Below are 26,889 nucleotides of genomic sequence, written 5' to 3'. Positions count from 1 at the left end.
GAGGCAAATATCACTCCCTCCGGGACATTAACGACACCATGGTTTTTATTTTTTTATTTTATTTATTTATTTTTTTTCCTGCGCTTCTGCGCATGCGCGGCTTTTTCGCTTCTGCGCATGCGCGGTTTTGCTGCTCGCGCATGCGCAGAAGCGCACAGAGGCCGCGCAGAAGCGAAAAAGCGCGCATGCGCAGAAACGAAAAAGCGCGCATGCGCAGAAGCGAAAAAGCTGCGCATGCGCAGAAGCGGGAAAAGATGCGCATGCGCAGAAGCGGAAAAAGACGCGCATGCGCAGAAGTGAAAAAGCCGCGCATGCGCAGAAGCGCAGGAAAAAAATAAAAAAAATAAATAAATAAATAAATAAATAAATGTATATATTCATTTAATCTATTATTCTATTAATCTATAGTACTTGAGTAAATGTACATAGTTACTTTCCACCATTGCTACCTGCCTCTTCTAACTTATACATATCAGTTAAGAGTCCTCCTTCGCAGCAAGCTGCTGTACATCAGTGTCTGCTGGTGGACTGTGGTGGAAAGACCTTCTCCCCGTCTTTGAGGAAGAGCTGCCCAGATGTCTTCTTCTTCCACTGTGACGGAAGCAGCAGCAGCATGGGGGAGATCAGCAGGTCAAGCTGCTCACCATCATGGAGAACTTTTCTAGACTTAAATATTGTCCACCTTGTGGTTTTTTTATGCATTTCAATAAATTATATTTACATTTGAGCTTACGTTGTCTTTATTGCTGTGTGAAAATGTTAGATTTAAAATATCTGATATAATACAACACAGATAAAACATTAAGCATTTATGTTCAACTCTTATTCCAGGTGATATATGTCTAATTTTAAAAATGTGAGAATACAATCAGGAAGCTGATAAATGTGTGCTTTTAATAATATGATTTAATGCAAACACGTAAAAACACTACAGCAACAAAAGATTTAAGTCAAACTACACATACATAAAAACATCAATATGTAACCTCAGATATTGATAAGTTGTTGATGTGTTTGAGTCCAGTTGTGTCTTCTCATGGTCCACCTTGTCTGCATCACCTGCAGAGGAAAACTTTACACAGACAGTGTTGTAGAGACAACACACACATCATTAAAACAAATGGAAAAGAAGACAGTATGAACAAGAGGAAATTATTTTTTTTTTCATCAGTCATTTGAATAGATGTTTGACCTTGCTGTATGCCTAATTTTCTCTTCCTTTTTCGCATCTATCACACCTGGTGGTGCAGGGCGACATCTGGAGGCCATTCAGAGGTACTTTATTTTTGCTGAGATTGGCCTAAAGTCCTAATTGTTTCTCTAAAAATTTGAAAGATCGTGGAAAATGCAGTCAAATAGCTCATACAAATATCCCGATTTTGTATTGCAGAGTGAAACACTGGACGTAAAGAGACGTGGAAAAAAATGTTTTATTTAATATATTTTTGCAAGGTCAGCTTTCAAGTATAAAACCGGGGTCAAAATATGAGGGTGTAGTTTTAACTTCAGTGAGGCATCCACAGGAATTTGTATGTGTCCATCTTTTAGACTTTGTGAAACCTCACTGTTATAATACATGAATTTTTTTTACCAGCTACAAAAACCTTTTACACATGTGTAAAATATATATTTGTGTGTGCAAAACATTTTCTCACATGAAATATTACGTCACACCAATAACAGGAATAGCAGCGAAGTTGCAGAGACACAGTCTTTTTTATTAGGGAATGTTATCCAGATCCACTCATACACTCATTAATCACATATGTACAGATTAAATAAGGCACATGCCATAGTGGTAGAGTGGACGGGACATATTCTGTACACAGATAAATCATCCAAAACACATTTAAACATCCAGCAAGACAATAATTATCAATAGATCTCAGCTCAATTATGTACAAATGAATTGGTAAGAGGAGACAATGAGGGAGAGCAAAGCCTTGGTCTCGGCTCTATAGGACAACCTAAGTTCACAACTTCATCAATGAGAAGCGTTTTAAGCGGAGGTACGGAAGCCCAGAAAGGTAAGAGAGAAAAAACATTGTGGTGATCAGTGTTCTTAGTCTGATCGATGTCTCAAATCCAGTGTTTGTTGTTGTAAAGTTGCCCCTTGCTCTAAATAGGACTGAAAGCTTTAAAGGTTTCATCTCAGTCCTATTTAGAACATAGCGTAGTGTGGCATTTCAGCCTCAACAACAAACACATAGAAAAATAAATGTTGTTGATCCTGACAAAGAAACAACAACTTCTAAAACCTAAAACTTAAAACAAAAAAAAACAAGACTATCCTTGTATTTCACCTGTTCTTAAGTCATAAACACAGGAGAGAAAACAGTTAAGATCAGACTAGAAAATGCATCACCAGAATTTTGTTTTTCTCACCTTTTTTTGCCTCTCAAGTCTTCCGCACAGAGGTCTTGTTTTAATATCAAAATTAAATGTATATAGGAATACTATATCGAAAAATCTGTTTGTGCTTGACATGTTTTATCATTAATTTAGTCTTACTCTGCTTTGTTCTGTAATAATAACAATAATAATAATTATAATAATATCATTGACAATGAGGTCACTGAGCATGAATTCCTTTGGATGGATGACAGTCACTATGGATGAATGACCGTGACTGAGTCAAAGAAGAAACACAAAGGCAGCTGTGACAGTTCAAAAGACTGCACATAGAATACTGCTATATGGCTTTAGAGGGACAGAGCAGGAGCTCCCTCTGTTTTAAACTAATCACAGAGATTTTAGTGCTCCTCTCCTGCAAGGGTCCCCGTCCACCTGCCCACCTGGACAGTCTGGACCCGACAACCGATCAGCTTTCACAGAAAGCACCACATGAACATTGGTCTGAGGCATAGGCGGCTCAGACGACGGGAAGGCAGATCTCCCCTGACATAATAAATCTTTTGCCTCTCATTTTTCTGGCTCCCTGTCAACCGTTACCTCCATCACTCATCCTCGCTGTCAGTTTCCTTTGTCCTATCGTTCACAGTCTGTTTTCTTCCCTTTCTTCTATTAGCCAGTGTAAGTGGCGCTATGCCAGTGGCAGTGACAAGTCTCTGGTGAGGAGAGCATCTCTCTTAGTGCTCTGTCACAGTTTGATGTCTTGGGTCTCTAACATCTTCGCCAGGGTCTTCTTCACCCTCAGGGCTGTGAGGCGACAGGCCGGGTTGTGAGCCCAGCACTCGGACATCAGTTTTCCCATCTGCTGTAGACACTGAAGGCACAAATGTAAAATTATACATGTGAAAACGAAAATACAATACATTGCAAATTGTAATGAATGTATTTATAAATGATTAATAGTTAGTTATAAGCTAATTTTAAGAACAACTTTGAGATTTGCAGGTTGGCAAAAACTCCTTTGGCAGGTAAGAATCATCCAGCATGTGTCTTTATTATCTCGCTATTAAATTAGTCTAAACACCAGTTAAATGAATGTAATTTCTAATTATAACTAACTAATTTCCATTAATAACTGCAGATCTGCTGATTATGTGAGAAACATGACTCACAACTCACTCAGTTTTCAATAAGCCACTTGTTATGCCAGTCAGTTCATACAAATAGAGTTCTTCTATTTAATGAGGAGCGTCGTATAAACACCTGCAAACATGTAAGTGATATATTGTTTGCCACTACTTGTCAGCATACAATTTAGCAAATTCATCATTCATATTAAAGTGGCATTATTGAGTGGTCATTTTAAGGCAGAGTTTTGGCTGTTTTTAAAATTGACGTGACATGACAAACGACAAGCTAAACTGACAATAATCACAGTCAATTTCAGATGAATGGTGCTGAACCAAAATGAGTTCTCAGGGATGATCATGATGGTAGTTTTATCAAGACAACATTACTGATTTTCAGATTTCAAAAATGAATGATTTTTCTTTCCCCCATCTTGCCAACCCCAGGTTTTTTTTTGGCTTATTACTGATCTATAAAGTTGTAATGTTTGATTAGTCGATCAACAGGAAAGCAATTGCCAGCTATTTTGATAACTGATAGTTAATTTTCATGCAATAATGGCAGAAAATGCTGCTTTCAGCTTGTCAAATATGGAATTTTCTTGCTTTTCTCTGTTTCATAACATACCAAAAAGTTTGGGTTTTTGACTGAGTAAAACATTAAAGAAATCCCATTGGGCTTTGAAAACTTATATGGGCAATTTTTCACTATTTTATGATATTTTATAGACCGATTAGATAGAACGATTATTCGAGGAAAGAATCAGCAGATTAATGAAAATAATAAATAAAGTTGCAGCTCTACTGCTTTATAAAACATTAATATATTATCTATAACCATACCAATAAAATGAATGGAGACATTACAACACTTTACGTTTTGGTTTTTATATTTAACTATTTAAAAATATTCATTGTTACAACCCCATTTCCAGAATTTAGGACACTGTAAAATGTAAATAAAGGAGAATGCATCCAATTACAAAAAACAAAGTTTCTCCTCTTGAACACTGACTATAAATACAAATAATTGCCTTCTCTTTTCATTATGGTTTTCACAGCGTCCTAACTGTTTGGATTTGCGGTTGTAGAAAGTGGAATTCGGGAAAAAAAAAAACATTAAGAATACCTCATCACTGCTCCAGCGATTAGCAAATGAAGGTCTTTGTTTCTTAATGCAGACGACTTCTCTCATGTCTTCATAGGACGGATCAGTGGGCACAAGGTCGTGATAGGGCAGCTGGTACTCCTCCACAATGCCTTCAGGAAAAAATATATATATGCAGGAATTAGTAGTCATGTGCAAATCAGAAAATGTATATAAAAAATAAATAAAACAATAGATTTTTCCCCTGACCTCCAGAGATGCAACGTCGGGCCATCTCCCAAATGATGAGGCCAAAACTGTACATGTCAGCCATTATAAAAGACTGGAAGTTGGTTCTGTTCAGGGTCTCTTCCAGCACTTCAGGTGGCATGTAGCGCTTCGTACCAACTCGTAGGTTGGCAGGAATATCCACCTCATTGGTGTCCCTGAGAGAGGGAGGAGAAAAGAAATGGAGTGAAGATATTTCAGGAAATGTCAGAGATGTTCATAAAATGTATCAAAAGAGTGCTCAAGTGTCCAAAATGTTTATTGTACCTGTTAAACTTGACAGCCAGTCCAAGGTCAGCTATACAGCAGAAACCGTTCTTTTTTACCAAGATGTTTTTACTCTTCAGGTCTCTGTGTGCGATGGCTGTTTTGCCCTGTGTGCCATAGATTTCTGTGTGCAGGTGACAGAGGCCTGATATGGACGAATAGGCCAGTTTCAGCAGAGCTTTAACATCTAAGGTGTTGGACTTGAGGTAGTCATATAAAGATCCATTCTCGTGGTAGTCTGTAATAAGGTAGAGCTGAGTCCATGAGCCAGTTCCTTTGATATCTGCTGCTATGAATCCTGGAGGTTGGGAAGAAGGGATAACAGGAATAAGAGACATGCATGCACATACAGGTACATCTACAGGTAGAGTGAAATATTTCAAGCCTGTTCTTCTTAATATTTTGATGAGGCTAAGAGATAATGAAAACCCAAAACTCAGTGTCTCAGGAAATTAGAATATTGTGAAAAAGTTCAATATTTGAGTCCACCGTCAGTAGTGATTGGGGCCATGTCCTCTGCTGGTGTTGGTCCACAGTCAACATAGCAGCCATCTACCAGGCCATTTTAGAGCTCTTCATGCTTTTCACAAGCTTTATGGAGATGCTGATTTCTTTTTCCAGCAGGACTTGGCACCTGCCCACACTGGCAAAGGTACCAAAAGCTGCTTCAATGACCATGGTGTTACTGGGCTTGGCTGGCCAGAAAACACGGCTGACCTGAACCCCCTTCCTCTTGACAACAGCCCATAGGAGTCTATGGGCTGTTGTCATGAGGAAGGTGAGAGACACCAGACGCAGATGCGCTGAAGGCTGCTATAAAAGCAACATAGGCTTTCATTACACATCAGCAGCCACAGCTGATCTCCTCCATGCCATGCTGTATTAATGCAGTAATTCATGCTAAAGGAGGCCCAACCAAGTATTGAGTGTATAGAAATGAACATACTTTTCAGAAGCCTGAAATTTGTGTTTAAAATATCCTTTTTTTAAAATTGATCTTATATAATATTCTAATTTTCTGAGACACTGAGTTTTGTTTTTTCATTATCTGTAAGCCATACTTATCAAAATTACAAGAAATACAGGCTTGAAATATCACACTCTATGTGTAATAAATCTATATAATATACAAGTTTCACTTTCTGAAATAATTGACAAAAAATATTTAACTTTTCACGATATTCTAATTTTTTGAGATGTACCTGTATAAAATAACATCAATGACTTGAATGACCTGTTCTCAGTCCCAAGGGATTATCTCAGTTTGAACAATCCTTCTCTACAGACACAAGTTTTTTTTTTCACCTTACCCAGTATATTATCATGCCTCATCAGGAAGGTCTGGTATATTTCAGTCTCTCTGGACCAGCTCTCTTCCTCTGTGGTGAAGAAGACTTTAACAGCCACTCTCTCTCCTCTCCACTTGCCCATCCAGACTTCTCCATATCGCCCTTTTCCAATCTGCTTAACCATCTGAATCTGCTTGGCGATGGTGCGCTGTACCTGGCAAAAGGTTATCATAAAAAAGATGTTATTATTTCTGCCAATTCTACTGAAGCCCTGAGGAGGAAATGATACATTTTTTTATGGTGAGTCTGATAATTTATTTCTCTCTCCTGTGTTTATGACTTTAAAAAATCCTGGAAAACGTTCTTCTTTATAAGTCCCTTTTGTTCTTTATAAGTCATTTTTCAACAGGTGAAAAAAGTTTTGGCAGGTGATTTTTTTTCTTGTGTTTGTTGTTGTAATACTCATTTCAACCACAAGAGCTTTAAATGCACCACAATGCCATATTTTAAATAGGACTAAAAGCATTAATCTTTTGATCCAGGAGAGATATAATTTCTCTGTGCTTTTAAAACACAGAGTACACACAGTATACTAAGGTAAGGTAAGGTAAGGTAAGGAAAAACTTTAATGTCCCCGGTGGGTAATTTGATTTACAAACAGCAGACTAAGACAAAAGACATAAAATACAAGTACAACATACACGTGTGCAATAGTTCAACAACACAGTTCCAAATTGTTGCTCACTGTTACAAATACAAGTATACAGTACAAATGTAGTCGGATTATGAGAAGCATAATGTATTGACATCATTGCTTGTTAAGAGTGGCAATAGCAGATGGTACAAAAGGGAACCTGTACCTATTGGTGCTGCATTTAGGGAAACTAAACCTTCGCCCTGAAGGAAGCAGCTGGAACTCAGCATGCAAGTGGTGAATATAGTCAGAAAAACAATAAAATAAAACATTAAAACATAAATATTTTTTTTTTCATTAGAGTCCTGTCTACATTAAAACTCAACAACTTTCTTAAAAAGAACAGACTATGTGTTAGCAAGTTATGCAACATAATTGTCATGTCTTTTTTTTTTTTTTTTTTACCTTGTAGCAAATATCAATGCTTTTAGTTCTATTTAGAGCATGGGGGAGTGGTGTACTTCAGCCTCCTGTGGCCAAATAAGTATTGCAACAACAAATACTTGGAAAAATATATTTTTTTGAAAGAAAAAACTTTCATAGATGGAAAAAAAAGGGATATTAGAAAGGTTGTCCTTGCAAAAACTTTTTTGGTGTTCTAAAGTCATGAACAAAGAAGAGAAAACAATTTAGATCAGACTTGGAAAATGGAAGAATTCCTTTTCTCATCTGCCTTTCAAGGCTTTTATACCAGTAATTATTACCTTTCAAAACCACTTATCTTTCTGTCTTTAATGTTTTTTTTTATTAAAACTTTAACAAAATTAGTTAAATAAAAGACAAATTTCAATCAAGTTAAATAAGATAGTGAGGTGTGTTTATGGTTTTGACATGATGTAGTTTCTAATGTTATGCAGAGTGTTATTGCACTCAAAATCAATGTTTGTCTTCCTAGTAATGCTACATATATTTAGTAGTATAAATTCTTACTTAAATAAATATTATTATAGCATAATATTAGCATGAAACTGATTCAATCCATATCACTAAGCCCTCTGTGAAAGTGTGAGGCACTAGTCATTTGTCACATGTTTATGAGGGCTGGTGATGTTGAGCCAGATGTGCACTTATTTAGTCTTACCAGTAGAGGGAGTCCTGACCCAGAACCAGACCCGATGCTACGGGAATGCTCAATCAGGTCCTTCAGGGACTCCCCGGGGGGGATGTAGGTCTCCTCCTGCTCCAGATCGATACTGTAGCGTGGTCGTGACTCCTGCCGCTTATATCTGCCACAGAGAGGTGATGCAGTTTTTATTATCTGCACATCAGGATGTGGGAATTTGTTCATATATGAATGAGACAGCTTCGTGATTTTTACCTGAAGTAGCAGAAGACGAGGATAAAGACGAGGATGATGAGGCAGACTATGATTGAAATGAAGAGGGCCATGTATTGGATGCTGCTGTCAACGTAATCTAAAATACGGGGAGACATATATCCATATTATTTTCATGTTGGTTTTATTTTACCACTCCGAAATGTGAATGATCATGTCCTAAGTGAGATAAAAAGTCTGTAAAACTAGAGGTGATGAATCGGTGGTGGCAGTCATTTGTCCAGTGTAATCAGCTCCTACATCTTTCTAATTTTCATTGGCAGGGACATGCTCCTTTCCCCCTTCCTGCCTCTAACCCTTCCCTGCATCCCCCCACCACCCCCTTCTCTCACAGCGTGTGATCGATCACATCCCCTTCCTGAATCCCACAGATCAGCTGTCACACTGACATCGCTACAGAAACCCCAGAGGCCTAGAGCAGCTCTGGGGCTCTAGCCTTTCTGCCGTGCTCCTGCCAATCTAACACACACACAAACACAGATGCATGAACACAGGGGGATACTTCATGGTGTGCACAGAACCACACACACAGAGGGAAGGACTAGTGGACAAAGAAAAACTGCACGGACAGCAAAGTGTCCTATGACTGCCCTGATGGCTGATCGAGTTAAAAGATAGCTCTGGAATTAGCCCAACCTTTTTGTATGAGAAACCAGAGGCAAACAGTAAAATTATCACCAAAGTAAAAAAAGTACTTGCTATTAGTTATGCACAGTTTCCCTCTGCAATGAGGGATTATTATAAACATTTTAGGAGCTTTCACTTAAAGTTTCACCTAGGGCTACACAATATAAGAAAAAAAGTGACACTGAATATTTTTTTCTGCAATATATAAAAAAAGAGGTAACAGGCATTTTTACTGTTAAGAAGACTTTTTTTAATTTTTTATTAAGTGCATAAATTTAGTGCGTTTTCAAAGCAAAATTAAAAGGCTTGGGAGTAGGGCTGGGCGATACGGAACAAAAGTCATATCCCACTGAGAAGTGTAAAATATTTTTGGTTTATTATGAAACTGTGGCGGGACTACCTTGACTGTAGGTAACTAATGGGAAATGAGTGCAAGTTTTTCTTTTATTTTCAAGCAGCAAAAAAATGTTTGAGTTAATTTGCCATACTTGACATTACATTGTTGCTGTGTGATGCTGAAACAATTATATAGTGCGGTCATAACTTTACACCTGAATTAAGTTGTTTCAATATTTTGGCTGTTGTAAAGTTGTAAAACAATACACAAATGAAATTGCCTTTTATTTCTCTCCAGCTGACTTGCCAAACCAGACCGTCGCTCTTGGCTTGAAGGTCAAGACGAAGTGTGTGAGCCTGAGTGAAAGCGTACGGTGAGTTTGTGTGAAAGAGAGAGACGGAATGTGTGTGAGTGTGTCGGTGTGTTGCGGAGTAACAGATGGACAGATATCTCACATCCGTCCCGAGGCAAGAAACTCAAGCAGGCCCTGGGGAGAGGCTGTCCTTTTCATTAGAGGGTGAGAGAACAAGCCGAGGCTGCAGGCTCTGTTTCACCTGCCTCTCTCTCTCTCTCTCTCTGCCCCCCGGAGCAGCATGTGCCACTTCACTCCAGCACCACACTGTGGTTTGTAACAGTTTAAACTGTCACTACCCATCACCAGCCGCCGTGGCCTGAACGAACCCGTTCTAAAAGGTAATCAAGTGGAGCAGGATTTCAGCGTGTGAAAAACCTGTGTGTTTTACCTGATGTCATGAGTGGAGGAAGAGTGGGATGCAAGTCTCTGTTGCAATAATTCTGATCCGTGCAACACTCCAGAGCTCTCCTCGACCGTGCATTCCCCGTGTCCTATCACATACATATATAAATAAGACACATGCATTTCTACACAACACTAATGAAGTAGTGAATATTTACAGCCACACTTATTCCTTATGAGAACATTTTACAATAAACAAAGGTTTTTTTTCCACTGTGTGTAAAGATAGCCGGGCTGGACAAGTCTGATTTAAATAGGGCTCGTAAAGAGCTGCGGTGAGTAAAGGAAAGCTCGTAAAGGCTTAACAACGGCTCATGAAGGAGGACACACATACACGGACAAGTGCAGAAATAGGCAGAAATTAACACTCATACTAACACACATGCAGCTGACTTACTCTGCACTGGAACTCGGAGCCGGCAAGACCCAAACAACCTGCAGTGAGTACGGCCAGACCCCCCTCCTCCTCCTCCACCATGGTGAAGCAGTAACCATCAGTCCTGCCAGAATGCACATACAGAAATGTGTAAGTAAAGGATGGCAAACAGACCTTTCATCATTGTGTTCATCAACATCATGGTGTTTTGGTTAGTTTGTATTTTACTGACTCTAAATCCAGCACTGAAACCTATTGAAACTAAGTTCAATTTATATCAAACTGTGAATAAATATTCATTATATGTACCTTCATTTCTGTAACATACTACAACAGCATTCTACAGCCATAGGAAGTTAAATAAATGGGCGGGGTTTGATTTTCAGAGAAAAAAATTCAGAGATTAAAGTCTAAAAGTTAGGAGGAAAAAAAAAACTGAATCAACCAGTAATATGGCTCCTTAACAAAAAAACCCCAAAAAAACCCATAATTTTTCCATTTTTTTTGTTGTTGTAAATTTGTGACTTTAATCTTAGACAATTTGAGTTTTTTTCTCACACATTTTATCTCTGAAAATCTTCTTTTTCCATAAATTTGTGAGTTTTTTCTCGTACATTTTACACTTATACTTACACTTATATCAGAGAATATATGGGTTTATTTCCTGTAAAATATTTAATTTAGCTTCTCAATCTATGTCTGACTGTCCAAGTAGTAGCATCCCTGTCTGTGAGGCCAGGTTCCATGTTTTTTTTCTTTGTTTTCGCTGAGGGCCTACCGCTACACTAAGAGTAATTGTGAGAAAAGGACAAACACACTGTCAGAAACTGTCTTGTTATATAAATAAAAGAACAATACTTAAAGATACATCTACCTAATAACCTACCGATTTTCTCAAGGGTACATGCACAGCATTGAGTACAGCCCCTTGTATGGTATAGATCTATCACATAATGTGTACAAACAACATGCTGGCCTTCCTGTGACCTTGATGCAAAAATGAAACAAAACATATTTTAAAAAAAACAAACTGGGGGTATGGCCAATTTTCCTCAACTACAACTACTTTTTTCATAAATTTGTAAGTTTCTTATTGTAAAATGTACCACTTAATTATAAGAAAATAGTTTATTTCTCAACAATTTTCAATTTGAATCTTTTGAACCTTTTTCCTCAATACATTACTGGTTCTCCAGCTCTGTTATTATTTTTCCTATTCCATGATAAACATACAGCACACACAGTTTGCATGAAAATTAATGAATGCAAGTGGTTTGGCTAATGAAAATGTTAATAAGCGGCATCTCAAGATGCTTGAGGGATCTCATTAGAATGTAGCTAAAGTAAACATTTGTGTACTATAATCAGGTAATTAGAAGTCTCTCAGATAATTACTTTGGATAATTACTTGTGTTGTCTTTTAATAACCTTGATATACAGAGTTGTTTTTATAATCTGTGTGAGTGAGCATGCAGTGATTTTGTTTGCGCTTCATTTACATGCAAGTGTTGTTGACAGAGTCCTCGGGACAGTGGTGGTAGCAGTGACACCACAGCATGTTCTGAGCTGAAACTGTGGCTGTACTGCTGCTCTCCTCTGCCTTCCGCTCCGATCCCCCCTTCCATCCGTTCTTCAGCAGCATGGTGTCCAACATGTTGGCTGTACAGAGAGAGAGAGAGACAGAGGAACTGGACTCAGCAACACGGCAAGAGAAACATCTGGACAGTCCAGCGGCTCCAGAAAAGCCTCAGGGATTAAACCTAAGTACACATTTCTCAGGAAAATTAAAGACTGAATAAATCAAAGGATCCAAACAACTTTTTGCTAATTTCCAAAGGGTCTTTTGAATTAAATAGTTCAGCCTGTCTTGGCACAGTTACCATGGCAATGCAATCCACAGAATGTGTGAATATGTGCTGATGAAAGCAGCCCTGCTGTTCTGGCCTGGACTCAAAGTACCTGCATGAAGTCTGGAACCAGAATAACACTACTCAAAAGAAAGGCAGGCTTGTTCTGTGTGTGTGTGTGTGTGTGTGTGTGTGTGTGTTCAAGTGTGCGTAGAAGGGCTGAAAAAGTCAAATTGCCATTATTTCTGACATTGCAATATGATTCACGATATTGAAGGGAATGATCATTTTTGCATTATTGTTATGATTTTAATGTAAAATAATATTAAATCATGGTGTGACTATCTACAAAGATCTATACAAAACAAACTGGAGAATATGATTTGTAGGCCAGTTTTTTTGTAAATATATATATAACGCATTCTTTGCATTCGTCGCTGTGTTTTTCACAGCGTCGTAACTTTTTTATAATCATTGTCGTTATATCCCGAAATGAATGATGAATAACATCCACTGATTTAACAATTATCTGATAATAACAATAACCCACTGTTCATTTGTAGGACATCAGTAATTTTCATAGTCAAATGTAAAAATGTCTATTGTTAAATTAACCATGATGAATTAATAACACAAATTTGCAACCTAACCCTTTTCTCTCCTTACTATCAAATAACCAAATACAGCTTGATTAGTTATCAACTTTTAAATTAATCGCCAACTCCTTTTTTTGCAATTAACTTTTTATTCAGAAAAGTTTTCAGATTATACATTTTTTTCTTCTTTTTTTCCCCCACTCCCCATAGCTCATACATACAGATACAAGTGCGTTTGTGCAATTGTAGATATCTATCAAACTACAAACCCTCTTAACCGTAATTTATAAAGGAAAAACAAGGAAAAAATGATCAAATTCCAGCTTCTTTAAAGTGAATATTTTCTGTTGTTACTCTTTTATGACAATAACTTTTTTCACCATATTCTGACTTTACAAGACCAAACAACTACTTGAAGAATCAAGAAAATTATCACCAGATTAACTAACAATAAAAATAATCGCAGCCCTATAACTGAAGCTGCATGCATCCATCAGTAGAGAATAAAACCAGTTCAGACAGCAGCTCGTCCCTGAAGACCTCTGTGGTCAGAGAGCTGAACAGTGTTGTGCCACACTAGATGGATGTCTTCCTCTCACTCTCTCACTTCTCTTCTGCTCACAATATTATAATATTTATGTCATAAAACTATAGATTTCAAGAACAGTAAGATCAGTTATTCTTCTGCATTTAATAGCCACAAGCAACTATAAACTACCACAACCGCTGCTCATCCCTACATTAATGTACATCCATCCAGCCATAAAAATCCAAGAATAGCTTCCTTATACTGTGGATGTTTCACTATAATAGGTGTAAGCAGATCCAAGCGGTGCAACAGCCTGAAAGCTACGAGCCTTTGATAAAAGGGACACGAGTAATCTCCAGAGGACGACGTGATGAAAAGGCTGAGTCGGAGTGTGGTACGGTATAAACACACGGGCTGTTCTTTAAGTGGTACTTTGTGTCCTTCCAACCTGATCTGTGTTACTGTTTCTGTCAGAGGGGAAGTTTGTGGAGGTGTTCTGATCCTCCCTCACAGTGGCCTTGGTTTGTCTATCACATCTGCTTTGCAAGTGTGCAACAAAGAACAAACACAAGAAAGGAATGTTTCATGAAGTTGTCAGGCTCTTGGATACATTCTGTCCATATCAGCTCTGTTTTATTAAAACTTTTACAAAGCCGGCAAGTGTGCATAGAAGACAGGGGCAGGTCACTCCGGAGAGAAATGTAACAGGAAAGCTGACGTAAGGGAAGGGGAATCCTGAAACTAGAGCCTTGAAGAGGTGCGACACTAAAACTTGGGATGATCAAGAGCTGATGTGTGCCGATGAGTAATGCCTGAGCAATTATTTTAAAAATGCACCTCATTTCTTTTCTCTTTTGTTATACTTGTTCACTTCATGCTGTGCACAGCTTAACACGCAGTGTGCAAAGTGGCAGCACATATCTGGTTGCACAACATACTGCGAAGGTTTATGATCACCTCCTACACATAATAAGCATTTCATGTTTTAGTACAGTCTGTGACTTAACACGGCACTAAATGCATTTTAACCACCCACACCATCACATTAACTACATAGGGGCTTTATATACAGTACCAAAGGTTTTATCTATTATCCAAGCCTATGTTTATTTAGTTTCTTATGGCCAAAATTACATATTTATATCTAGAAGAATTTTTATTTAAACTTCTGTCGACAACAAGGTAACAATAGCCTTGACGAGAGTTTGAGTCTCATTCAGGGCTGCAACTAATGATTTTGATTTAACAATTAAACTGCTGATCATTTTCTAAATTAATCATTTGGTCTATAAAATGTCAGAAAATAGTGAAAAATGTCTATCCTATTTTCCAAAAGTTCAGTTTCATATGGTATAAAAAATAAACACATTTCCATATTTGAGATGATGAAAACAGCATTTTCTGTCATTTTTGCATAAAAAATTACTTTACTAACGATGAATCAGTTGTCAAAAAAGTTGGCAATTATTTTTTGTCAATCATTTACTCCATTACTCAGCTAAACGTTGTTCTATTCACTGTCATGTTGGCACAGATCAAAACTTCCCCCCAGCATTGACATAAGAAGCTTAAACTTCTTGCATTTAATACAGAACAGGAAGTATTCTATAAATGTACAGTATGGAGTAATTTCTGTCAGACTTTAGGTAACATATTACTTGTTGTGTAGTGTGTGTGTGTGTGTGTGTGTGTGTGTGTTGGTATGGATTTGTCATGCTTGGTGTATATAAGAGCAGGTTTTTGCGTCACTGTGTGTGCAACCGACTATTAAAGAGGCTATAGGATATAAAGCCAGCAGGAGTCTTACAGTAAGAGAGAGAGGTCATGTTTGTTATGCTCAATACAGGTTCCGGCTATCTAACTGCTCCTTTGCTAAATCACCATACTCATATGGAATAAATCATCCAGCTATTTGAGGCGTGAATCAGCAGAGGCCCCACGATACGGTTTTATCCCGATACTTGAGTCACGATACGATGTCATTGCAATTTTAAGCATTATGAGAAATGGTGAGTATTGCGATACAACATATTGCGATTTAACTGTTTAACTGCATTTTGTGTCCACAAAATTAAATTCAAGCAACAATTGTTTTGTTAAATAAGAGACAATTCTCAGTCTATTCATCTCACTTCAGTCTTTTTATTTCTCCACAATAAGGGTCAAACCCACAGACTGACCAACAAAGTATTCAGTCAAACTGAACTGAACTGATATCAAACATGTATGGAGGACAACAACTGCAGCATTTTCTCAAACTTTCCTCAACTTTAACCCATTTAATCCCACCGGTCACAATAGTGACCGAAGATAAAACACACTTTTTCACCCATTTTTCCATGAAAATATTTTCAAATAATGGTTAATTATTTCAAAGGAGTACTAATGACACATGATTTGGACATTTTCATGTCTGGGAAAAATTTGGGATTAAATGGGTTAATCTTTACTGCTCTGATTTTATTTTTTTTATGCAACAAAAAAGTGTTATTTTGACAACATCCCAACATGATATCCTGACACATATGGTGCCTTAGATTCCTTAGATCATGATACCAGTATCTTTAGTATATTCCTAAAAATGAGCCCACTACGGTCTCCGGAAAAAAACAAAAATCCGGAAAATACTGAGTGCCGCTGAATCGCTTAATATCGATACTTGGCGGCCATATAATATGCATATCCATATAATATTGCCACTCAAAATATCGCAATACTATGCTGTACCGATTTCTTCCCCCACCTCTACCGGGTATAAAGAAGATGGCCCTGCAAATGAAATAAATATGAGCTCATGAGTTAAATCATGACTTATTTTGGCTTTATAAGATAAAAGATCAATTTGTTATCACCACAGTAACACCATAGTAGTCCATACACAACACTGCACACACCTCATTTTCTCTTTGTCTCTGTCTTACACACACATACAACAGACAGAGTTGCTGTGTCAGCTATGGGGCACACTCAAGGTCACCCCGAAATCTGATCTGCATCCCCCACACATTCCACAGGCTGTTCCTCAAACTAGAAACACACACTTGAAGCAATTAGAAGTCACACAGAGTGAATTACTCCAGCTGGAGAAGCTTCAGTCACAGTGGCACTGCATCTTTGGGAACCTCTACACTGGCTTCAGCTTTTCTAAATGTATCTGAATTAGTTATGACAGTTCACATGCTGTCTACATGATGGTGATTGTCATCTCTTTTCATTTGTGGCTGAACACTATCAGCGTGGTGTGCGACACTTCCTCCATCCTCCTTCCTCACTTTCAGTCAAGTTTTTTCATACTGTGTGCCATTCCTATGATTATATTAATGAGCTCTCACTAATATTTTGCATATTTTTAAAGCTCCAATTTCTAATATTGCCCCTGTGTTTTTTGCCCTTTCTCAGCTCCTCAGTGTCTGACTGTAGTGATAGAAACATCCCTGTATGTGAGGCCGGGTTTCATGGGGGGGTTCCTTTGTTCTCAATGAGGGCCTAATGCAACACTGAGAGTAACTGTGAGAAAAGGACAAACACACTTAAACAGTCATACATTGACTTGTTATACACCTAAAAGACATACATATACAGAATAATCCACTGGTTTTCTCAAGGGTACAGCCACCTGTATGGTACAAATCTATTACAACATGTGTACAAACAACATGCTGGCCATCCTGTGACATTGATGCAAAAACAAAACAAAACACAGATATTGAAATAAGTCTTGGGTATGGCCAATTTCCCCCAACAACAAGCAGATTTATTATTGACTTAGTTTAGTGCTTTCACTGAAAACGTTAGTAGATGATTATTAGACCAAATAAAAGATGGCAAAAAAGCTGTTTTCGGTTTCTCAAATGTGGAGGTTTCCTGCTGTACTCTGTTTTATATCTTCTAGCTATAGAATCTTTGGATTTTGGACTCACAAAACTAGACAATTAAGGACATTTTTTTCGATTTTGAGAAATTAGGATGGACATATTTCTCTATTTTTTGACACTTTAAAGACTAAACATTAAATGGATTGATTGCTAAAATAATCAGCAGATTAATCAATAATAAAATAATTCTTAGTTGCAGCCCTATTGATGATGATTATCAGTTATGAGCATTAAAACAAGGTGCCAATACCTGCATGATCAGTGTATTGTAACCAGTGGTGGAATGTAACTAGGTACATTTACAAAAGCACTGTACTTAAGTACAATTTTGAGGTACTTGAACTTTACTTGACTCCATTTTAAGTAACTTTATACTTCTACTCCACCACATTTTGAGGCAAATATTGTACTTTTTACTCCACTACATTTAGCAGACAGCTTTAGCTACTTTTCAGGTTGAGATTTAACATAAAAAATATGACAAATTTGAAGTGATTAGCTATTTTTTTAAATAAATGAAACCTTAAAATTAGCCCTATCTTGAGAAAATGCAAATGCTAGTTACATAAATGCATCAATAATAATAATACAATAATATATTTGGAATATATTTAACAATCTGAGAGGGGCCATTCTGCATTAGGGGTACTTTTACTTTTGATACTTTAAATGCATTTAAATGATGCTGATATTTTTGTACTTTTACTTAAGTTTTGAATGCAGGACTTTTACTTGTAGTGAAGTAATTCTACAGTGTGGTATTAGCACTTATACTTAAGTAATGGACCTGAATACTTCTTCCACCACTGATGGTAACAAGTATGACCCAAAAGCGTAGAAAAGACCAAAAAATGGCTTGTTGTAGAACAAGAGTCAGTAATGAGTCAGGAGTTGGCCATTTCAGTGACTGTGCTATGTGACCTTGAAATATTTGAAACTGAAATCTAAGGCCAATTTGTTCCTTTCATTTGTATCCTAATATCCCTGTGTTTACTGTTGTTCACCCAGGGAGCATTTATCTGAAACTGTGTCCCATGTCAACAATACTTAATTTGATTCCTTTGATTTCCTCTACTAATCTTTAAATTAAAATCCTGATGAATGTTCATATTTTCTACGGCTACTCTACGGATTTGTTCTCTGCACTAGAGATAGAAATGGAATGTGACCCTCACAACACAGGCAATCAATGATATCCTGTGATAATATAGGGTTTGGTTTTACCATCAAGACAACTGGAAATCAATGCAAAACTGAATTACTGCCATTACCAGTGATAAGTTGGGAAATAAATATTGACGGAGGAATTTCATGTCCAGGAAAAAGGAAAGAAATCAGAGCATTAAGTGTTCCAATTAGCACGGTTGTTTCACAAGAGCCAACTTTACAGCACTACAGCTACTTAATCTGTGAGCTGAGAACTTCACACAGAATGTTCATAACAAGCAGAGAGGAGGACATGAGAGAAAAGCGAGATAAGTTGCTCCAGGTGGCCATTATAAATCACCTCCTCAAAGGAGACATCTTCCCCAGTGTCTCCAGAGTGCACTCTGACCCTGAGGGGGTCACAACCAACCTGCAGAGGGGCTATACATCCTCCTCCACCCTACCAGCGCAGCCTCATCCCTCTTAACCCCCGACAGGCTTCAAAGGACTCTGCCACATGAGACACTTACACATGTGCACATATTGCACACACGCACACACACACACACACACACACACACACGAGTGTGTTTGAGGAGCACATTCCACACTCTCTCCTCTGTCTCTGCTGCTCCACCCACATCAGATCATCCGTTTCCACCATGCAGCTTCCTGCAACCTGTTCTGTGTTTACCGGCCGTGACCAGCCTGCCTTTGTGGAGGAATGAGATGGACACTTTGAGGCTCCCACGACCCGCTACCTGTCCGCCATAGACCCCGCTCCACATTGTACCCGAAACCCATCTTTAAAAAGGATTCTCAAGGATTCACACTGTTTGCACAGAGAAAACTTTCCACACATGTGTGAATACAGCAGAGAGCTGCTATAGCCACAACAAAGTACACACAGACAAACTGACTTCTGCTATATTCCACACTTGCATCATAAAGGGAAAATCAGATTTATTCAATCTAGTGATAAATCACTGAAAATCCTGCAAATAAATGTATGTATGATCTTGTATATGAAATTGGGGCAGTGGTGGAATGTAACTAAGTACTTTTACTCAAGTACTGTACTTAAGTACAATTTTGAGGTGCATGTAATTTACTTGAGTATTTCCATTTTATGTAACTTTATACTTCTACTCCACTTCATTGTGAGGCAAATAGTGTACTTTTTACTCTACTACATTAATCTGAAAGCTTTAGTTACTTTTCAGGTCGAAATTTAACATAACATGATAACATAAACATAAAAACATGTCAGTAGTCTATAAAGTAGTTAACATGAGCATTATCTTTACAAAATTAAAATGTTGCTTACATAAATGCATAAATATAAATAATCTAATATTTAGAATATATTAACAATCTGAGTGGGGCCAATATGCATAACAATAATTGTGCCTTTAATACTTTAAGTACACCTTGATGCTGATACTTTTTTACTTTTACTTCAGTAAGTTTTGAATGCAGGACTTTAAGTGGAGCAGTTTCACAGTGTGATATTAGTACTTTAACTTAAGTAACATTTCTTTAAAAACAAAATACATATCATTAGAAAAGTATTTTTTGTCAGTATGACTATTTGCATTTAAATGGATCTTTCATGTATTAAAGGGCTGGATGATATGAAGAAAATCAACTATCACAACATTTTTTGACCAAATACCACATACTGCTATTGCAACAATTATAGCTTTGACTATTGGCAGTTCTCACAAAGTATTTACACAATGAGATTTTTGATATAGTGGGTGAAGGCAAATAACAGCTACAACATTCTGGTAAGTTCAGAAAATTACATCACTTTACAGTAATGTAACCAGAAAAAGACAACAATGCAGAACTTGAACCTACCAATAAAAAAAAGAAACAAAATGTTCACATTAAACACACATGCAGACAAACACAGACGGACACACACACACACACACACACACACAGAACAGGTGTAGAAACTGGCATGTTCTGAAACCCAGGCTTTGTATTGACCGCAGTGTGGTGTACGTGGTTGGCAACACACTATCCGTGTCCTATCTTCTCTTATTTATTCCTGCTCCCGTCGAGTTCAAGACATTTTTTTTTAACCTTGTCTATCCACAATGCTCATCGTTCATATCACTGCTCATCTATCTATCCATGTGGTCTGGACTTACTGGAAAATGCCACAAGCCACCGACTAATGCCGGGCTCCATTACAGACATATTGAGAGAGTACAGCCACAATATGTCATTTTACCCCACAATATTACCTCTGCCAAAAAGGTGATTTGTCCTTAAGGTTGTTCAAGGTCTTTACAACTTAAAACCAGATATGCTTTAGGTGGATATAATCTTGAATTTTAAACACTATGTTGTTTTTCTTGTCAATCAAAATTACAGTATGGTATTATTCTGTGCTCATGCATTGGGAAAGTCCATCTGTTAAAGACACTGTAAGTAATTTCTGCTGCTAAGGGTCTCACAATCAAAACAATAACAGATGGACTAGAAGGGTTAAAGCTCAAATGGCGCCATTGGCAGGCAACCAAATTAAATGCACCGTTACATGTAGTAAACTTACAGACTTCTCTGGATTTGAACATTTGGGAGAATGTAAGCACACAACTCAACAACATGTAGTTTTCCTAGACATTTGTTACATATTATACCTTGAAGTACTCCCTAAATTCACAAAAGGAGTCTTAAACATCCAAATCTCACAGGCAGATATGGTGCACATGAAAAACTATTACACAAACACACATAAACACACACACAGAATCTGCTCCCATGCCTGACCGCTGGAGCAGCACATCTGCCTAGGGATCAAATTCTGTGTGGGGGAACCGTATCCACATCCTGACAGGAAGCAGCACACAGAAGGCTGGAGAGGCCTGGTCCTGCCGAGGACCAACTGCTGCTGTTTTGTACTTCTGGACCACTGCACTGCACCACACTACACTCTGACCTTATTCCACAACACTCAGCTGCACACAGATGTCTTCCAAAGATTCAGTCGTTTTACCTTCATACGTTCCTCTACAAAGACTCAAGCAACAGCGCCACTTTAGATCCAGTGTTTAAATGTAAATAAATAACATTCAGCATGAAAAAACAAGAAAGTTTTCCCAATTAGTAGTCTGTTTCTAACAAACCTTCCCCTTTAAACTTCTCACACTTGTGTAACTGAAGCGAGCTACGGAGAACAGATGGTTGCTGATAAAGACAAAACTAATACCTCCTCTGAATGCTCCTGCAGAGACACACTGACATTTTTAGATATTCCAAGATCGCTGTGAATGAAAACACTCCACACTGTACTTAACCAACGGCTCCTCAGAGAGTTTTGTTGATTATACACGTCTGTTTGGAAGACCAGAGCACTGCTTCATTGGTTTATAGTAAACTTGTTGTTGGCCTTCTGTGTTCTCCAGTCATGTGCTGAGATTGAAAACAGCAGTATTCATAAACAGCTCGTATCAGTTTGTGAGTCAGTGTCTCCTGGTGGGTGTTTGGCACGCAACATCTCAGCTTATCAAAGCCTATAGTGAGGGTTTCTGGGAGTAGTCGTATTTGCAGCTATGGCCCAGACACGTTGTGTTTTCATGGCCACTCAGCGGTTTTGTGTTACAAACATGAGACAAAGCGAAACCAAAAATGTGGATGGAGGAAACTAACCAAAACCAATAGAATTTTTAAAGAATGTAACCCTTGTAAAATATATTATCAAACACACAACCAACTTGTTTTTATATCCACTGTGTGGCTGCCGGAAGAACGGGGCTAGGGCTCATCTACTCTCTGTGAACCTCACCAGCCTATAGAAACAGGTGGCAAATTGACCGTGGCATTTAGATTTATGGGCAACCTCCCAGATGTTTTACTCATTTGGGAGACCTTTAAAAGATCAGATCACAGAGGAAACCCAAAAAAGCAACTGGTGGCTCAAGTATTGGTGACAGAAAGTGGACAGAAGGAGTAAAACGGAGGTAGCTTAAAAGCAGAAAAGGCTTTTGTTTAGTATTTTCAAGAAGGTTCACAGATTCAGTCTGCATTAAAAGAATGAAGGAGAAACTTAGCCTCCTGTCAGTTAATATTTGGACTGTTGGGAGTCTGAGAATCAATGCTACTCTTCAGAGATGATTCTGAATTTCACTCCATCTTCCTACATCCTTTATATCCGTGTGGCTACTGACCCTCAAACACACTGGACTAATATTGGATGAGAAGTTAAACACTTAGCTCTGTCTGCACAGATAAGAATGAAGGAAATTCTCTGAAGAAAAATCCATCAGCAGCTGAGGTATTTCGTGACCAACTGCGAAAGTTACAGCTAGCTCTGAACTACTCATTCAGACTGGGACTTTACAGCTGGTCTTTATTTTTGACACACTGTCAGTGAAGCAACTCTTTGTAACAAGGATTAGAAGCAAAATCCCTTTGTGTTTTTCTGCAAAGTCAATTATATTCATATATTTACCTGTTTATTGTCACTGCTGTTAAATTTTGTGTATCACCGACTATCAGTTGGTCTGAGATGTTTTTGCATTTTTTCTATAAGAACAAATAAAACACCAAGACCCTGACTACTCCCCAAACAATCAGCATTGCATCGATGCTCCACTAGACATGTCATACAAAACATAAAATGTTTATGTAAATGCTCTTTATGCTTGAGACAAGCTTTAAATTGTGTCTATACAATGAGATTCTCAGCTTTCTACGACTATTTGAATGGTGCCTTAAAATGTAGGATTTATGATGGCTGCAATCACTTGATACTGAAATTTTCAACAGTTGATGTATCATTGCCACACGAAAAAAACGTACCGACTAAAAGGTATATTTGAACCAATCTCCACATGGAGCACACCTAAATAAAAAACAACCAAACAACAAAACCTTGGTTGACTATGGAGTTGTTTAAAAAAAAGACAATTTTTTCACTGGGCGTTTTTTCAAAAGTCAAATATGACATGCTCACACAAGGGCAATGCATGATGATAACCTTACAATAAGCCAGAACAAAAGTGTAAGTTCTCATGAATCATAAGCTGTATAACACTTTATATTGGCTAAAAGAATAAGATCAGTATTTGCAAACATATAACACCCAATGCTTTTAGGGCTAATCTGTGTCAGATAATACAAACATATGTATATATGGTATTATACATACATATACAATGTATCAAACACTATGAGTACATTCTAACTAAAATATACCAAGAAGAGCATATAGCAGCACCAGGTAAGCATAAATTTTGTGTGTGTGTGTGTGTGTGTGTGTGTGTGTGTGTGTGTGTGTGTGTGTGTGTGGTGTGTGTGTGTGTGTAGCCATATGCTGGCTTTACAGTCTGACACCCAACTGTGCTCTTAATAAGTGTTTGACAACTGAATAATTCTGCAAAGGTTAATCTTGTCAACATAAATGATGCAAAGTAGGGCTGCAACTAATGAATATTAGATTATCGGTTCATCTGAGGATTGATTTACTATTGATCAATTACTTGTTTAGTCCATTAAAAAAAAGACCATTATTATTTCTTATAGCCCAAGCTGACACCTTCAAAAGCCTTGTTTTGGCAAACCAACAGTCCGATACTTAAAATATTCAACTTACCATCATATGAGACAAAGAAATGCCAAACCATTATGAAAATTGCAGATAAATTCTCTGTCGATCGATTAATCGATAATTTCAGGTAAATTAAAAAGCTACCCCGGGAAAATTAAAGAACATAATTGGACAAGTCAAACCAAGAGATTAATTCGTTTTTCAAAATGGGCTCATTAAAAACAGGAAATCCCAAATCTTCATACCAACACTTGCAGTGTTCAACTATATCTCTCCTTTCTGTGATCCGAAACAGAACAAATGCACAAGTGTCATCTTCTTGAGGCTGGGAGCTGGGCGACCCTCCCCGCCTGTCACAACCTTACGGGGCACCGTGACACTGTTGGCATTCATCGTAAAAGACAACTGGCTGTCCATCTTCAAACAATTCAAAACATGACCAGGGGGTGCGGAGGTGGGGGTCGGGGTTGGTGGCAGAGGGTGGGTGTGTGCGTGGGGGGAGAGGACGGGGCAGATAAATGAGCACCCGGTTCTCATGGTGGCCCCTGTGGAGATCATAATAGCTTCTGCTCATCATAAATACCGTCGGGTAAAAAATAGACGGATAACCTCACAGCTAGAACGATTGACCTGCGACCTCACGATAAAATGTGTGAAAACATGCTTTTGATTTCAGAAAAATAGAAGAAATAAATAAAGAATGCACAAATTAAAAAGTAATTTGTTTTTATCCAACAAGTGACAAACTGAAAGCAGTCGCATGAGGCCTCGTCAGCTTTGCAGTGACTGAAACATAAAGGCTGCAGAATAGTGGTAACATCAAAAACACACAGCTTGTGTCCAGCGCCGTACTCACCATCAGAGCCACGGCTCAGTGATGCTAGTCCAGTCACCAGGAGAACAGCCTGCCAGGCGCACTCCTGAGGCAGCCACACCACCACCATCACTCCAGCACCAACCCCGGTCGCCCGCCTCCTTCAAATCCCTGAGGCGCAGCCACAACGAACGCACCCGTGCAAAGAGGCAGAGGTGTGAGACTACGTTTTATATCCTTCCGTGAAAGAGCGCCGGTCCACTTTCTGTACAAGTGTCTCTCTGTGAGTGACTGCCACTCTGCACTCTCAGGAACTTCCCACAGCACACAGCAGCCCCGCAGCCTCCAGCACTACTCCACACTGACAGCCTGGGAGAGACAGACACAGAGTAGAAAGAAGAGGGGGAGAGAAAAGAGGGGGGAGGAGGGTGTTACTTAGTTGCTCTCTCACTGTGCTATTTGTCCAGCCCTTTCTGTGACCAGCTCACTACAGAGGGAACAGCTGAGTATATGTGAATCCACGTACAGCCTCTCTCTCTCTTTCACACAAATTACATTTACTCACACCACTCATGCACAGAAAGTAGAGGAGAAAACAAGGTGGCAACATGTGAGCAGGAGCCGAACGGGGTGTGAAAGGCGGCAGTGAAAGCATTATGAGCGATTGCCACAGGCATACAAACACACAGCATGCCAAGAGGGACACAGGAACTATAGTCAGAACTAAGGAGTATAAACTTGCAGTAGACATGTACATATACTTTGGGAAAACCACCTGGTGTCAAATCCTGCAAGGCAGAGCAAGAAGTATTTGATGCACCAAAGCAAAGAACCCAGAACAAGACGTGTATTTATGGCTGATGTGAATGGGTCAACGCGGGGTATCCATGCTGGTTCAGCAACACTGCTCCCCCAACCTGACTTTTATGTGTGTCCTACTGAGTTGCTAAAGCATATTCTGCCAGACATGCATTATGTTCCTGTCAACTGAAAAGGTGCTTCAAAATAAATTTGGAGTGTAAGTTGCTGCATTAAATTTCCAAATAAATCTGTAAGACCAACAATGAGGTAAATATCACCACCACATCCAAGTGCTACTATCAGACGAAGCCCATTCATGCATTGATAAAATTCATTCATAATAACGTAATAACGGTATAATTTTTCTGGCGAAAGTGGTGTGGTATGGCTGAATAATAAACACTTAATTTCAGGTGTTAACCCGTTACGTGACACAAAATTAAGATTTCCTTTATTGTCATTATATTAAAAAATATACAACAAAATTTAAGTGTGCTTCTCATATATAAAGTTGCTTAAAAAGACATTCAGATGCACATGTAATAAATAGTCTAAAAGATAATAGTTTAATGGTAAAAGATGAAGTTGTGATGGAAGCAAATTATGTGTTATTGTCCTTTTAGGGTGCATATTGCTGTGGGAAAGAAACTGATAGAAATAAATGTGATATTATTACCAACATCCTATTAGTAAGACATTAGATAACTCTCTTACTGCAAAAGGTCAGTTGGTACCAGTTAGCACATCACCAATTTTCCATATAATTTTCCTATCATTGCCCATAAAATATACAAGACAAAAAGAAAAGAAAAACTTTTCCCACTTTGTTTACTTTAAGAGTTGAAAAAAGGCTGAAACTAACAACCACCCTGCAACAACAAGTATTCAAATATGTCAATAAAGTCCCAAAATTAAACCCATCATCTGTCCGACAGCCCCAAAAGAAAACAACAACAACAAAAAAAAGGATGGACCAAAAAAAGCAACCAACCTCTTGACAACCCCGTCGTCATGTTCTGTGTGTGGAGCTACAGCTGCAGACACAGGTGCTCTGTGAATGGCATTAATCTGTAACCAAGAGTCTGGTATTAAAGTTCAGACGTGGGCTGAATCGCGTTCAGTTCCTCATGTGAGTCCGTGTGTGAAAGGGGTGAAAACACAAACACTTGTACGGGGAT

The 26,889-nt window shown here is 38.3% G+C and overlaps 1 protein-coding gene across 1 annotated transcript; it reads right to left on the bottom strand.

Annotated features, from left to right (window-relative positions):
- Positions 1-1,697: 1,697 nt before the first annotated feature.
- bmpr1bb (bone morphogenetic protein receptor, type IBb) lies at positions 1,698-25,263 on the bottom strand. Its single transcript, XM_059358032.1, has 11 exons — positions 24,953-25,263; positions 12,037-12,196; positions 10,559-10,661; positions 10,148-10,250; positions 8,423-8,519; positions 8,186-8,330; positions 6,432-6,624; positions 5,122-5,419; positions 4,837-5,012; positions 4,609-4,739; positions 1,698-3,226 (listed from the first exon to the last, which is right to left on the bottom strand). Exons 1-11 carry the CDS (start codon positions 25,038-25,040, stop codon positions 3,101-3,103), a joined length of 1,620 nt encoding a protein of 539 aa, XP_059214015.1. The 5' UTR covers positions 25,041-25,263; the 3' UTR covers positions 1,698-3,100.
- Positions 25,264-26,889: the final 1,626 nt, after the last annotated feature.

Source organism: Centropristis striata, chromosome 19, assembly GCF_030273125.1.
Source record: "Centropristis striata isolate RG_2023a ecotype Rhode Island chromosome 19, C.striata_1.0, whole genome shotgun sequence".
NCBI classification, from domain to species: Eukaryota; Metazoa; Chordata; class Actinopteri; order Perciformes; family Serranidae; genus Centropristis; species Centropristis striata.
Note: the sequence above shows the minus strand (reverse complement) of the source record. Positions and strands in the feature narration are given on the sequence as shown.